This window comes from Bos indicus, chromosome 29 (genome assembly GCF_029378745.1).
Source record: "Bos indicus isolate NIAB-ARS_2022 breed Sahiwal x Tharparkar chromosome 29, NIAB-ARS_B.indTharparkar_mat_pri_1.0, whole genome shotgun sequence".
In the NCBI taxonomy this organism is placed as follows: Eukaryota; Metazoa; Chordata; class Mammalia; order Artiodactyla; family Bovidae; genus Bos; species Bos indicus.
The window spans coordinates 42,849,594-42,862,962 of record NC_091788.1 but is presented as its reverse complement, the minus strand read 5'-3'; the positions used below and the strand labels follow the sequence as shown (position 1 = coordinate 42,862,962).

The 13,369-nt window shown below is 62.0% G+C and overlaps 1 protein-coding gene and 1 long non-coding RNA gene across 2 annotated transcripts in view; both read left to right on the top strand.

Moving 5' to 3' along the window:
- The window catches only part of MACROD1 (mono-ADP ribosylhydrolase 1), a 155,008-nt gene that overhangs the window by 138,625 nt on the left and 3,014 nt on the right, over nt 1-13,369 (top strand). The window contains exon 4 of the mRNA XM_019954711.2: nt 1,519-1,548. Coding sequence (XP_019810270.2) covers nt 1,519-1,548 — 30 coding nt within the window. The remainder of the gene's footprint in view (nt 1-1,518; nt 1,549-13,369) is intronic.
- LOC109554329 (uncharacterized) lies at nt 1,558-5,574 on the top strand. The gene is made up of 2 exons (XR_002180141.2): nt 1,558-1,822; nt 5,444-5,574. It is a non-coding gene; the product is annotated as an uncharacterized lncRNA (long non-coding RNA).

Genomic DNA, 13,369 nt, shown 5'->3' with positions numbered 1-13,369 from the left:
AGCCCTCGCTCAGTCACTGGCCATGTGCGCTCCTGGGGCAGAGCCCACAGCCCCAGCCTTGGTGAGCCCCGCCCCTGTGGCCTGCACGTCCGCCGGGGTGTCCGCTGGGGTCCATCTCCGGCTCCGGCTGCCTCGCCTGCCTGCTCTGCCCGCCTGCACCGCACCCTCCCTGTTTCCTAGTGGCCCCTCACCCCTGCTCTGGGAGCGCCCAGCCGCTCCTCGCCTCTCCATCTTAATTAGCTGCTTGTATTAATCTTGCAAGTAACGTGGCAACTTGCAGCCCTGGGTTTTCGGGCTGTGGAATTAATTATTCCCCAAGCGAAGAGCTGTCAGCTCTGGGAGACCAGCCACTCGGAGCCACCCAGCACCACTTAGCAGCCTCCACCCAGGGGCTTGTGGCCTGGCCGGCCTGGAAATGGCCCCACTCCTGGCCTGAGCCCTATTCCGTGAGTCCCTCTCCAGAGGGGCTGCAACAGGACCCGGGAAGGGAGGACGGGAGGCTGGAGCAGTGTCAGAGCCGAAGACTCCGGGGGCCGAGGGGCTGAGGCACAGCAGGTCCACAGCCCCCACGGCAGCACCTGGGCGTGCAGGACGCACCCGCCCCGAATTGCCTGGGTTCGGCCTGACGAGCCCTGAGCACGGTGCTTCACACCCAGGCAGCTGTGCGGTCAGACGCTGGGGCCCAGGCTGGGAGGGGCGCAGACCTGCGCTGCCCTGACATTCCAGCCAGGAGGCTTCCAGCTTCACTCTGCTCCATGGGGAGGCCGGAGCGGGCAGCCAGCCAGGCAGGGCGAAACGGACAGGGCAGCCGGTGGTCCAGCTCCAGTCAAGGGAGGGGGCCGGGGGGCTGGCGGAGTGGGGAGAGCGCTGTTTCTTCCTTGACCTTCACGCTGAGCCTGTAAGGTGGCCTGTTCTCCCGTTTCACATACAGGGAAACTGAGTCACAGAGCACGGTGGCTCAAGTCAACCATCTGTTCCGTCTGGTTCCAGTCCCAGGGCCCTGGCCCTTCCTGCACTGCGCCAGGGTGGGGCCTGGACCTCACGGGTGGGTGCTCTGGTCCACGAGGCTCCCCGCCCTGGTTCACAGCTCTCACCCCACGCGCTCATGCCCCAGGCAGCCCTTCCCCCGGCTGGGTCCCTGTGGCCACAGGTCTATGTCCCCTGCAGCCTGTGAGCCCCACCTCTGCACCATGCTGGCAGGCGGGCTCTGGGCACCGCTGGGGAAGGAAGGATGCATGTGGCCGAGGGTCGCCTGCCACGGTTGCAGCTGCTTCCGGACCCTGGTGCCCCCTGACTCCCCCACTACCCTACAAACTTCAGGCCCATCAGGAGCCTCAGAGGGAGAGGAAGCCCCAGCCCCCTGAGCCTCCCGATTATCTGCCTCTGCTTCAGAGAGCCCGTACCCGGGATGTGGGCTGGCACTTGGGCCCAGCTGGCAGCCCCCGGTCACCCCTCCACACAGCAGCCTGCCCCCCTAGCCTCTCTCCACTGACGTCTTTATCTCTCTCTCTTTTGCAGCCAACAGCTCCCTGCTCGGAGGTGGCGGTGGTGAGTAGACCCTTCCTGCGGGCTGAGGTGCAGGGCTGGGTGGGTGGGGGTCCGCCTCGCTCCTCCTGGCCCCCTTGCCCACCTTCCGAGCCCAGCTGGCTGCTGTGCCTTCCCAAGGCTGCCCCCTCGTCCCCACCAGGCACCCCTCCCATCTCTCCACTCCGCCCTTCTTTACTGCCCCCCACCCCGTCAGCCTTGCCTGGCCTCCCATATCTGTAGGTGAAGCCGGACACCTGAACGACAGGCCTGGCTCCTGCATGGCTGGGTGACTGGGGTAGGTCCCTGCCCCCTGAACAGAGGCCGCCTGGTCTGTAACTGGGAGCTGGAAGGCCCCCTGAGGTTTCAGAGGGACTGGGGGCATAGCACCGCAGGTGTGGTGGGAAAACCCCAGCCCTGCCCCCTGATGCCCACGCACCCTGGGCAAGTTTGCCCACCTGTGAGGGCGAAATGAGCATCTCCGCTCTGCCCTGCAGCCTCGCAGGGCGGCTGTGTGTCAGGACACGGTCTCGTCAAGTCAGGGAGAGCCACAGCATCCATAAAGCCCACGAGAAGGCAGGCGTGTGCACTGTTCTGAGACTCCCCATGACCCAGGGTTGTAGCAGGGCCAGGTGGGTAGGACGTCGAGGTCAGAGCGGGCCCAGCCTCCAGGGATGCAAGGCCAGGTCAACCGGTGCTGGCGGGGAGGGCGGGGGGACAGTCCCTGCACCCCTAGTGCCTGGCCAGCCCGGCCCAGGCCGGCCACACCAGCCCCTTGCCCCCAGCCCCCAGGCCCCTCGTGGGCTGGCCTGCCTGCTGTCTGCCAGCGGCCCGATGATTGGTGAGCCAGGGGCCAGGGGTTAATGCGCCGTCGGATAAATCCCAGGGGCTGTGTTTACGGCTGCAGTGGCGGGGTCCAGGCCAGGTTTTAAAAGGGGGAAAAAATAAAAGGGGCATAGAAGGTCAGGAATAAATAAGAGCAGCGTTAAGAGCTGTCGGTGACCGGCCAGGATGCAGGATGGGGACGCGGGGCGGGGGGGTCTGTTTGTGGTTGGAGATGTTTTCCCTCCCTCCACTGCTCCTCCAGCCATCCCTCAGGAGGTCACCACTACCCTGGAGGCCTCACAGGATGAAGGGGCTTCACTCGGCAGGGTGGTCTGTGCCATGTGGGCGGCGGGCTCAACAAGGCACACCTGTCCGGCCGTGGGGACCAGGGAGGCTCCCAGAGGATGGGCTGGGGACCAGGGGGATGGGTAGGAAATAGCGAGCAGTGATGCGCAGTGGGAAGGGTGTGCTGGGCAGAGGGGACAGCACAGGCGAAGCCTGGAGTGAGGGAGGCTCTGAAGATGGGAATGCTTAGAGCCCAGATGAGGGGAGGGGACCCGGGGGAGGACGCAGGGGCCTTGGAGACCATGTGAGGAGCTGGGGTTTAGCTGTTAGGTTAGGAGGACAAGCTTCCCAGGTGGCAGTAGTGATAAAGAACCCACCAGAGATGCAGGTTCGATCCCTGGGTCGGGAAGATCCCCTGGAGGAGAACATGCCAATCCACTCCAGTGTTCTTGCCTGGAGAATCCCATGGACAGGGGAGCCTGGCGGGCCATGGTCCACGGGGTCACAAAGAGTCAGACAAAACTGCAGCGACTTAGCACACACACACACACACGTAGGAAGACGAAGGATTACAGAAGCTGCGGGACCTAAGTCAGGTCATCCGCCCTCTTCTGCTCAGAACTCTTCCGGGACTCTCACCACACTTCCTTCCACGGCCCACAAGGTCTCCAGCCACCGATCAGACTCCCCACCACACTGCCTGGCCCTCCACACTCCATGCCAGCCACACCACCTCCCTGCAGCTCCTGGAACACAGCCAGCCCACGTGTACCACAGAGCCTTTGCACTGGCTCTTGCCTCTGCCCCAGATGCTCTTCCGCAGACAGTCACGGCTGTTCCCTTCACCTCCTATGAGAGTTTACTTGCAGGCCCTCTTCTCTTGAGGGCCGCTCTGACCTCGGAATTGCAGCTGCTGCCCTTACCCCTACCCCACCTGACACTCCCTGGGCCCCTCGCGCTGCTCTAGTCTTTATTTTCCTCCGACCACCTCTCTCCTAAAGTGGTGTGTCACTTACTTGTCTGTTCCGTTCATCGTGTGTTGTCTATCTCCCCATTGAGAACAGTAGCTGCAGGAGACTCGCTCACACTTAGAAGTGGTCTGGCGCATACAGTCAGTGCTCAATGAATGGCTGATGAATGAACGAATGAACTGTAGATAAAGTCAGGGACGGCCTTATGGGTCATGCAAAGGACTTGCTGACAGGACAGTGGGAACCACTGAGGTTTCCTGCAGAGCAGGGAGAGTGGCTCATAGGTGGCCCGGGACCTCGCTCTGGGAGGTCAAAGGGCAGCTACTCTGGCCAGACTGAGCAGCGGGGCCCTGTGGGGTCCCCCACTCTCGCTTTCTTGTGGCACTGAGGGCGAGGGGAGGCTGGAGCCGGCCTCAGCACAGCCTGACTGACGCAGAGATGGATGGGGTGGGCCAGGACCCAGGAGGAAGTGGGCCCGGAGTCCAGCCTTTTAACGCCGGCCGAGATTTATGGAGCCGCCGCCAGGGCTCGCTGGGCTGTCACTCTGCTAATGTGATTGGAACAAGGCGGAGGTGGCGGGGAGGGGACTGGGGTTGGCGGGAGGCGAGGCAGGGCCTGGGGGGCTGCCTGGCGCCCGCCTAGGGCGGAAATGGACATGGGCCCCAGACTCCCAGGACGTCCTCTGAGCTCACATCTGCCACCTGTGCCCTCCCTTTCCCCTGGTCCATCCATCCAGCCTTAACCCCCAACCTGCCAGGAGGGAGGGCACAGGCAGGGGCAGCCCGGGCCTGGGGCCCCCCATCTGACGCCCGGACCCTGGTCTCCCCCGGTGCCCTCTTCTCCCGAGTCAGCCCTGCAGGGGTTCAGGCTGCTCCGCACCCTCCCGTCACCACCCCTTTAGCTGTCCACCCACCACCCATGCATTTAACCAGCGCTGGTCCCCCCGCCCCCAGCCCACCTTGCTGACCTCCCCTTGCGCCAGTTCCGGGAGCATGGCCCCCCTTTCAACGTGCGAGTGTTTGTTATTCCTTTCCCCCCAGGAAAAATACTCTCCCTGGGAACAGAGTCCAGGGGATTCCAGGCCCCTGGATCAGCCCTTCTGGGGTGGTCAGTCGCGCCCCTGTGTGCGGGTGCGCTAGGAACTGGGGACCAATAGCCCCGCCCCGGGGTCCACATCCGGTCCTGCTGGGGGAGGGCAGCCATCAGCTCAGAAAGGGGGCCCCTAACGCGGGGCCGGGGCCGGCCGCAGGGCTTTGGTGCCATGAGCCCGCAGCGTTTACAGCAAGCCTGTTGGGGAGGGGTCGGCTGGCACCTCAAACCTCAGTGGGAATCCCCAGGGGCTGCTCCAGCCCCCTGGGCCTGCCTCACTCTGGGGTTGGGCCCCCACCAGGCCCTGAGACCAAGATCAGTGGTTCTGACAACACAGCGAGGGGCCCCTACCCACCACAGCTCCCGGTGCTCTTTCTGAGAGTCGGAGGGGGCTGGGGAGGACACGTGTCAGACCCCCCCGACTCGGGACTTGACTCTGCCCTCAAAGAGGCCCACTTTGGTAGAAGTCTTCCAACAGAGAGAGGGCATTTGACTTGGGCCCCGAGGCTGCAAAGGAGTTCGTCAGGTACAAAGGGACAGAGAGGCCACCAGGCAGAGGGCCCAGCGTCTGCAGGGGGGGCTGCCTGGCCCACTCCTGCTCCCGCCTCCTTCCTGGACAGCCTTTTACTGGCTCGATAAAAAAAATTTTTTTTAAAAACACTCTGCTATTGTATGGTAAGAAGGGAGGCGGGCCCTAAATCAGGATGGGAATCGACAGGGCCCTGACGCGTGTCTCTCCTGTTTATTAGGACTGAAATGTTTACTCGGCGATAAGGAGCCGGCTTTCTCGTGGAGATTTGTGCGCTCTTTTTCAATTACCCCTCGTCTTTCTCTGCCACTTTCGCACTAAAGGGATAATAAATGTATCGGAGCATTTCAATTATTCATCTAAATCATGACTGCGCCTGCCACGGCCAAGCTTTAGTGACAGATTAATTCAGGACCGCCTTCCTCCGCTTGCAGCGCCATCTCTGTGTCCGCCTAGCCGGGGCCCCGAGGGCCGGTCCAAGGATGGGCGCAAGGTGGGTTGGAGCTTCGACCACACACACAGCCCCTGCCAAGGGCCCTCCCTTCCAGAGGTCAGCCAGCCCCCCTACACCAGCAGGTGTGTGAGGGTACAGCCTCCCTGCCCTCTCACCCGATGGCTCTGCACAGCCCTGCTCCCCAGGCCCGCCCTGAAAGTCCGTGTTCGTGCCCCTTGCACTGCAGGGTCTCGGGCATCTCACACCAGGGAGAAGCCAGGGCGGCTCAGCTCCTGGCATAGCCCTCTCTAGGAACAGGGCCTTTGCATGTGCTGTTCCCAGGCTCGAGGGCTCCTCTGCCCTCCCACCACACCTTCCCGCCTAGTTATCTCCATGTCAGGGCAGCCCCTCCAACAAGCAGTCCCCCAACACACACACACACACACACACACACACTCTCACTCACTCACTCACTCACTGCTGTTTCTCTATTCACCAAGGGGCCTGCCAGCACTGGGAAATGGCAGACCCTGTCCCTCTTGGAAATCAGACTTGTGTTTGTGTGATTAAGTATCAACTACCCCCCATCGGACACACCCCCAATCAGGGGTAAGCACAAGCGTCTGTCTCTCTGCCTCCCAGCAAAAAGCAGGTGCCCAGTGCAGACCTGCTGGTAGACCGGCATGCCTGGGGACATGTGCCCTCAGCCCAGCTGTCATGGCCCAGGCAGAACCCACCTCTCTCCCCACGTGGGCACCCGCTGCCCTCCTCCTGTCTCTGAGTCCCCCTCAGTCCCCCTCGGTCTGTCTCTTGACGTCTCACTCTAGTTTCCTCTCCATCTCTCTCCCCTGGCACGTGCCATCTCTCGCTCTCGCCTGCTCACTCGCTCGCCCTCCTTTGTCTGTGGACCGTCAGGCCCGGGAGGATTAACGAGGACTCTCAGGACTCAGGCCTCGGCTTCTGCCTGGCTTCGCTTGCCATCCCGCACACCCCGGGCCTGGCCCTATCTCCCATCACCCCGAGCTGCTAATCCGTGACTGGTCCCTGCTCTGCTCCGACTGGCTGGGGCCTGGCACAGCGGGCAGACCCTCTCCAGGCCAGGCTGTGTGGGGCCCGACCAGCCCATCTTTCCTTTTTTTGTAATTGTTTATTTACTCAGCTGCACTGGGTCTTAGTTGCGGCACACGGGATCTTCCGTTTTTTGTTGTAGCACGTGGCATCTAGTTCCCTGACCAGGGATTGAACCTGGGCCCCCTGCATTGGGAGTCTTAGCCAGTGGACCACCACCAAGTCCCAGCCACGCTTGAGCATGGCTCTGTGCCAGGCTGGGGCCAACAGGTGGACTCAGCTGGGGCAGGGGGCTCTGAGGGGCGGAGAAGGGAAGGGCATTCCTGGCCGCAGGCACAGCAGAGGCCATCTCGACCACACCCCTCCCTTGCTGGAACCTTCCCACTGCAGTGCTCCTGGGGGTACAGCTCACCCCTCCCACCTCTCTCCCTGTGACCCTGCTGAGCCCTCTGCCTGGACCCCTCCTCCCCCGACTTCCCCCCAAAGCTTATCACCCAGGGCTCTGCTCAGATGCCACCTCCTTGGAGGCACCTTCCCAACCTGAAACCAACCTGAAAGCCACCCCCACCCGGCTCCCTTGCCGCTCTGGAGTCTTTCCTTTAGCTGTTTCCCGGGGATGGTGATGTGAGAGCTTCGCCTCCTTTGCGCTGGGCATGGTGGGCCCACCTCCCCCTGTCCAATACACCAGAGGTGGGGGGTGCAGCATGCAGAGGCCGGCTGTCATCTAAGGTGGAGGCTGGAGGGAGCCCCAGCCCTGCTCGGCATTGATGACTTTATTTCATGGACTCCTGGGAGCCACGGGAGGTTTTTGTGAGCAGGAGGGGGACACGGTCTCCCCAGGTACAGGCCCCAGTTGAGAAGCAGGACTGAGGTGCTATCAGCGCTCCCCGCATGGATGCTGGGCCTGGCTGAGCTCTCCACGCAGGCTCTCGCGTACCCGTCACAGCATCCTGGGACGTGCGCACCCTTAGCATCTCCATTTTGCAGATGAGAAAACTGAGGCACCAAGTCCCTTGAGCTGAACCACGTTCCCCACCTCCATCCCTCGGCCCACCCTCCCTGGGGGGCGGAGAGAATGGTGGAGCCCGTGCCCCGCCCCGTGGGCAAGATGCTGCCAAGCCCCTGCCTGCAGCTGCCACGGGGATTTTTAATAACGGGAGTGATTTTTGCATGATGAATGAGGCGCTGCCGTTGTGTACATAATGAAGCCCTAATGTTTTCAAATCCCCATTTAAGGAGCTGATCTCACCCCATAATGAATTTCAGATCACATCGCCGAGCTGTCATCCATCCGTCTTCTCCCGGGGGTACCCACCCACCTTGGCATCTCGAGGGTGGGGCCTGGCAAGGGTGGGCTCTGCTTCCCCCCACAGTGGGCTGAGCCCAAGTCCAGCACCGAGCCGGGGCTGGGACGCATCTGTTGACTGAATGAGTGACCGGGAAGATGTGGGCAGAAGCCGAGGCAGTTTTGGCAACGGGGATCACGTGAGGTCGAGACTCCCAAGTCTCAGCTTATGAGGAAAATGGGGGCCAGAGAGGAAGAGAGTAGGGAGGGCTGGAGAGAAGGGGGCCCGGGGCCGCAGGCTGAGTCACTTGGCCAGACCTTATGGCTGGGCCTGCGCTCTGCAGGTCAGGGCCCTGGAGGTGCAAAGACTCAGGCTTCTGGCTCCTTTCAGCCCAGGCGGTGGGCGTCCGTGCAGGGGGCTGGGATGGGCTACACCTGCCTGGTCAGAGTGGGCGGGATCTACAAGGTGAGCCGTCTAAATGGGAAGTGATGGAGAGGGCCCACCCCCAGGTGCCTTCCGGGGCTTGAGAGGTACACCCCTCTCCTGGCCCCTCGGGCCTCAAGCTCACTCCTCTGCCTCCGCAGCCCTCTCCCTGCTAGGGCTTTCTGGGTGACATCTCCACTGGCAATGTATCCTGTCCCTTGGGCGAAGGGGCCCCAAGAGCATTTGGGACAAAGGCATCTTTTGCCTACGGAGTCTGCGGCTGTGCCTCGGTCTACCCTTCTGTAAAATGGGACGACACGTGATAGCACGCAGGGCACTTTGGTACCGTCTCGCACTGAACCCTCAAGCCAAATGCAGTGGGAGGTGCTGTTGCCTTGTACAGGTGAAGCTGAGGCAGAGGTGAAATGACCGGCAGAGGGGTGGGAGAGCTGGGGGAGGATGCCTTGGGTCTCACGGGGCCAGGTCTGCTCCTGAGCCGCACAGCCCCAGTGAGCTCATCTCAGAGGCTCTGACACTCGGCACCTGGGGGGACACCTGGGACCCACAGGAGCCCCGGGCAGGCAGGGCGGGGCGGAGGGCTGCCCAGACAGGACCTCACCACCCACACCTGCTGGGAGCGGCTCCGCCCCTGTGAGCCTTCATCCCTGCTGGGGAGAGGTGGGGGCCAGGGCAGCGCTCGGAGCATCTGCTATCCTGTAACTGAGACCTCAGACACATCACTAAATCATCCTGGCCCTGAGTCTCCCCTCCTCTGGCCACCTCACCACAAATCTCAGACCTCCCCCCAAATTTTCTGAGGCTCGAAGAGGTTAAATGACTGGCCCAAAGCTGCCAGCAAGCTTGTGGGCAAGATTTGTGGGAAGAGAAATGCCAGAAAGAGGCGAGCAGGGGGCCAGACCCACAGAACGTGGAGGGGGGTGGAGAAGAAGGGGGGAAACGGAGGGGCAGGCCCAGGGCTAGCCAGGGTCCCCTGCCCTCTGTCGGGGCAGAGCTGCCCTCCTCTCCCCCAGGCCACAGCCCTCCTTGTGTTCCTGTAAATAATTAATTAGCCCCTGCTTGCTTGTTTGTTTAGAATGAGAAATGCTCCCCCACTGAGATACATTTATTGCTGAATAAATTTAAATATCTAATCTTCCCTTCATGAATATTACAGCACCCTAAATAGCGGCCAACATATCCTAAGCGCCTTGGCAAATGGCCCCCATGGGAGCCTGCCTGCTTCGCCGCTGCTGGCTCCGTGGCCTGGCTCCAGCCCCTGCTCTCTTTGGACGCCCTACCTGCACCGGCCTTGCTAGGAAGGCGCTGAGTCTGAGCTGATGCTCCCGAAGGCTGAGAACAGGGCTGTGGAGGCCGCACTGATGGCAGGAAGCTGGGGTGGGCTTCCAGGCAGGGGGGGCAGGGCTTCTCTGGGGGACGTACCTGGACCTGGGTGGAGAGTCAGGGCTGGAACAGAAAAGGGACAGACGGGGCCCGCGGACAGCAGCGTCTGAGGAGGTGGGGAAGGAGGCAGAAGAGATCGGGGAGGCAGGAGGATGAGGAGAGCAGGTCTGCAAGGCTGCCCTGCTGGGCTGGATGCAGACAGCCAGCGGTCAGCCTGTGGGTGCAGCTGAACGGTCTGCAAGGGGAGAGCCCTCAGACCGCCCAGCAACCAGAGGTCCCCTGAGCAGCCCCTCTGTTGGGAGGGGGATGGGCAGAGGTGGGGAGGGGCCAGGAGCCAGGCTGCTGGGGGCCGGTGGAGGGGACAGCAGCCGCAGGCAGGACACCTTCCTGAAGTGTTTGAGTGAGGAGGGCACACAGCAGCCAGCCAGCGTGGAAGGGCGGCTCGGGGTAGGAACATTGAGGTCAGGTCCTGCCATGGTTCTTGAGGAGGTAGAGCTGACCAGCTGTGTGACCTTGGGCAAGTCTCTCACCCTCTCCGCGCCTCAATGTCTTCTTTGCTAAAGCAAGAAAAGCAATAGCACAGCCAGGCTGCGAGGATCAAATATGACGGTGGATGTATACGGCTCAGCGCCTTGCTCACTAAGAGGCTGAAATTAAGGAGCCGTGTCTGGGAGCTGGGGCTTCCCTGGTGGCTCCGTGGTAAAGAGTCTGCCTGTCAATGCAGGAAATGCGGGTCTGATCCCTGGTTAGGGAAGATCCCCTGGAGGAGGAGATAGTAACCACTCCAGTCTTCTTGCCTGGAAATTCCCAAGGACAGAGGAGCCTGGTGGGCCATAGTCCATGGGGTCATGAAAGAGTCAGACACGACTTAGTGACTAAAGAAAAACAGCGATAAAAATCTGGGCGCTTAAACTGGAGGAGCAAGGAGGAGGCTGCAGAGGGAGGCGGTGCAGGCCTCAGGGCCATCTCCTCTCAGGGGAAGGGCTCCGCCCCGGCTGGTGGAGAGGCATCCGAGGGAGGCCCTATCGCCCACGTGGGCTCAGGCTCCGCAGCAGAGACCCCGGGTTTTCCGCTGTCTTGAAGCGGGGCGGGGTCAAGTAGGAGGTTTGGGGGAATATGGCTGAGGGCGCCAGGAAGGGTTCTGAGGGTCAGTTGGTATGACCTGGGGACATCACCCTACCAGGCAGGCCCGAGGCCCAGTTGCCCCACTGTCCTAATGACAGCCAACAATAGTCAGGTGGGGAGTGGGGGGGAAGGGATGGGACCCCCGGGAGCCTCCTGCTTCCGGTCTCCAGGGCTCAGCTTAGCCCTACCTAAGAGGCAGGGCAGGGCCTGGGGGTCGGAGCCAGGGGAGGCACGGGTCATGGTGGGAAGCGTGGGAAGGGGCAGTCCTTTGGCCTGTAGCTAAGGCCAGTGGGGCTGGGGGCCTCCTCAGGGACGGGAGAGCCACAGGCCTGCCGTGTGGTTGGGGAAGGGGGACAGGAGGGGGCCAGGCTGGCTCTGGTTTGGGGGGACGGTGGGCAAGGGGGGAACCTCGAGCCTGACCCTCATCTCTGCTCTGGGTGAATGGCTTGCTGGGCGCTGTCACGGGAGTCATATGGCCCCGGCCCTATGGATGCTGCAGGGGGTGGGGGGACTCCAGTCCAAGGGCTCTGCCGGCGCCAGTTCCTCCCGCCTCCTCCCACCTCATGCCCCCAGGTCAGCCCTAAAGGCCTGGCTGCAGGCCTGTCCACTTCTGCAGGAAACATTAAGTCCCTGAAACAGATCTCACTGAGCTCCACTTCCGCACGGCCCCCCACTGCGGGCCAAGGTCGCCAGCAGGGTGGACAGCACTGGGAGATGGCAGGCAAGCTGCTGCCAAGTGGATGAGACCACTGGGGCAGGGCCAGGAGGTCCCTGCGCTCACCCCATGCCCTGGACGCCGCCTCCCACCACACTCCCGGGGCACACGGGTCGGGCACAGGCCCACACAGTCTCAGTAATAGCCAATACTTGAGTTGCCAGGCACTGGCTTAAGCACATTACAGGAATTAATTTAATCCTGTCAATATTCCTATGAAGTGGGTAGTCATATTATCCCATTTTACAGATGGGGCAGTTGAGGTCCAGGGAGGTTAAGTGCCCTGGATCACACATCCGTGACTGGCAGAGCTGGTATTTGAACCCAGGTTGCCCAGCTCCACAGCCCCCGCTGTTGCACATGGCGCTGGGTGGCTCCGTGGTACCCCCCGCACCCAGAACAGACACACCGCAAATAGAGGACGTACACCCACTGTGCCACACCGCCCACTCTCCGCCCCTCCCATTGGCTGCAGCTGCCCTCAGCCCTGCACATCAGAGGGGGTGGCAGGGGACCCAGTCCCAGATTCCCTCCCGGGGATTCCCCAGTTCCTCTATCCATCACCCCGGCCCCCACTCCTAGGATGCTCGGGAAATCACCTGGTACCATCTCCGGGTGAAGTCTCAGAATTAGGCTTAATTGGGCTCACAGGCACCAAAGAAAACAGAAGCCAAGGGCCTGGGCCAGCTGCGGCCCTGGTCTTGAGCGCAGATTGAGGGTGGGGCTGTAATGAAGCAACTAGGCCTTCAGTTTGCGGTCTGTGAAATGGGGAAACGGTAGTATTTCCTGCTGCAGAGCACTGAGCTCAGTGTCCAAGAAGCCCCTGGCACAGGCCTCGGAGCAGTTGGAGCTGGGGACCTGCCAGAGGAGGGTGATATTCTCCCGGGGAATGGGGGCGGGGAGGGGGCCCGGGGTGGGGGTGAGGGGCGTGGTGGGGGAAGTGGTCACTGCCCCAATCTTTCTGATGAGGCAGAGGAAGCTCTGGGAAAGGGGAAAGGGCTTGCCAAGGTGCCGCAGCCAATGAGGGGCGAGTCTGAATTTGACTCTTCGCGAGGCTGACCCCGCCTCTCCCTCGGAGCCTCAGCAGCCTGGAGAGGTCAGGGAGAAGAAGCGTCTCTTCCACGCCTCCTGCCGCGCCCACGACGACTTGTTTATCTGGGTCCGGGTCCCCAGGGTCGCTGGTGAGGCCCTAGAGCCGCCCTCGGATAAACAAGCCCAGGCCCGGCCCCAATTAAGCCGGATGCACTAACGAGGCGACTCGTTAATGAGCTTGGGTGCGCGCCCAGAGACACCTGCGCGGCGCAGACCACCCTCCCGCGTGGCGCAGGAAGGAGCTGGAAGACCTAGCTCAAGGCCCCCGTCGGATCGGCCTCTTGTATCTAGGTGGCCTCAGTGTCCGCGTCTGTAATGTGTCTTGAGTGAGTGAATGAGTGAAGTCGCTCAGTCGTGTCCGACTCTGCGACCCTATGGACGGTGGCTACCAGGCTTCTCCGTCCATAGGATTTTCCAGGCAAGAGTAACAGAGTGGGTTGCCATTACCTTCTCCAGGGCATCTTCCCAACCTAGGGATCGAACCCAGGTCTCCCGCATTCGCAGGCAGATGCTTTACCCTCTGAGCCACCGTCTTAAGAATTTGTAAATGGCAACCCACTCCAGCAGTCTTCCCTGATAGCTCAGCTGGTAAAGAATCCACCT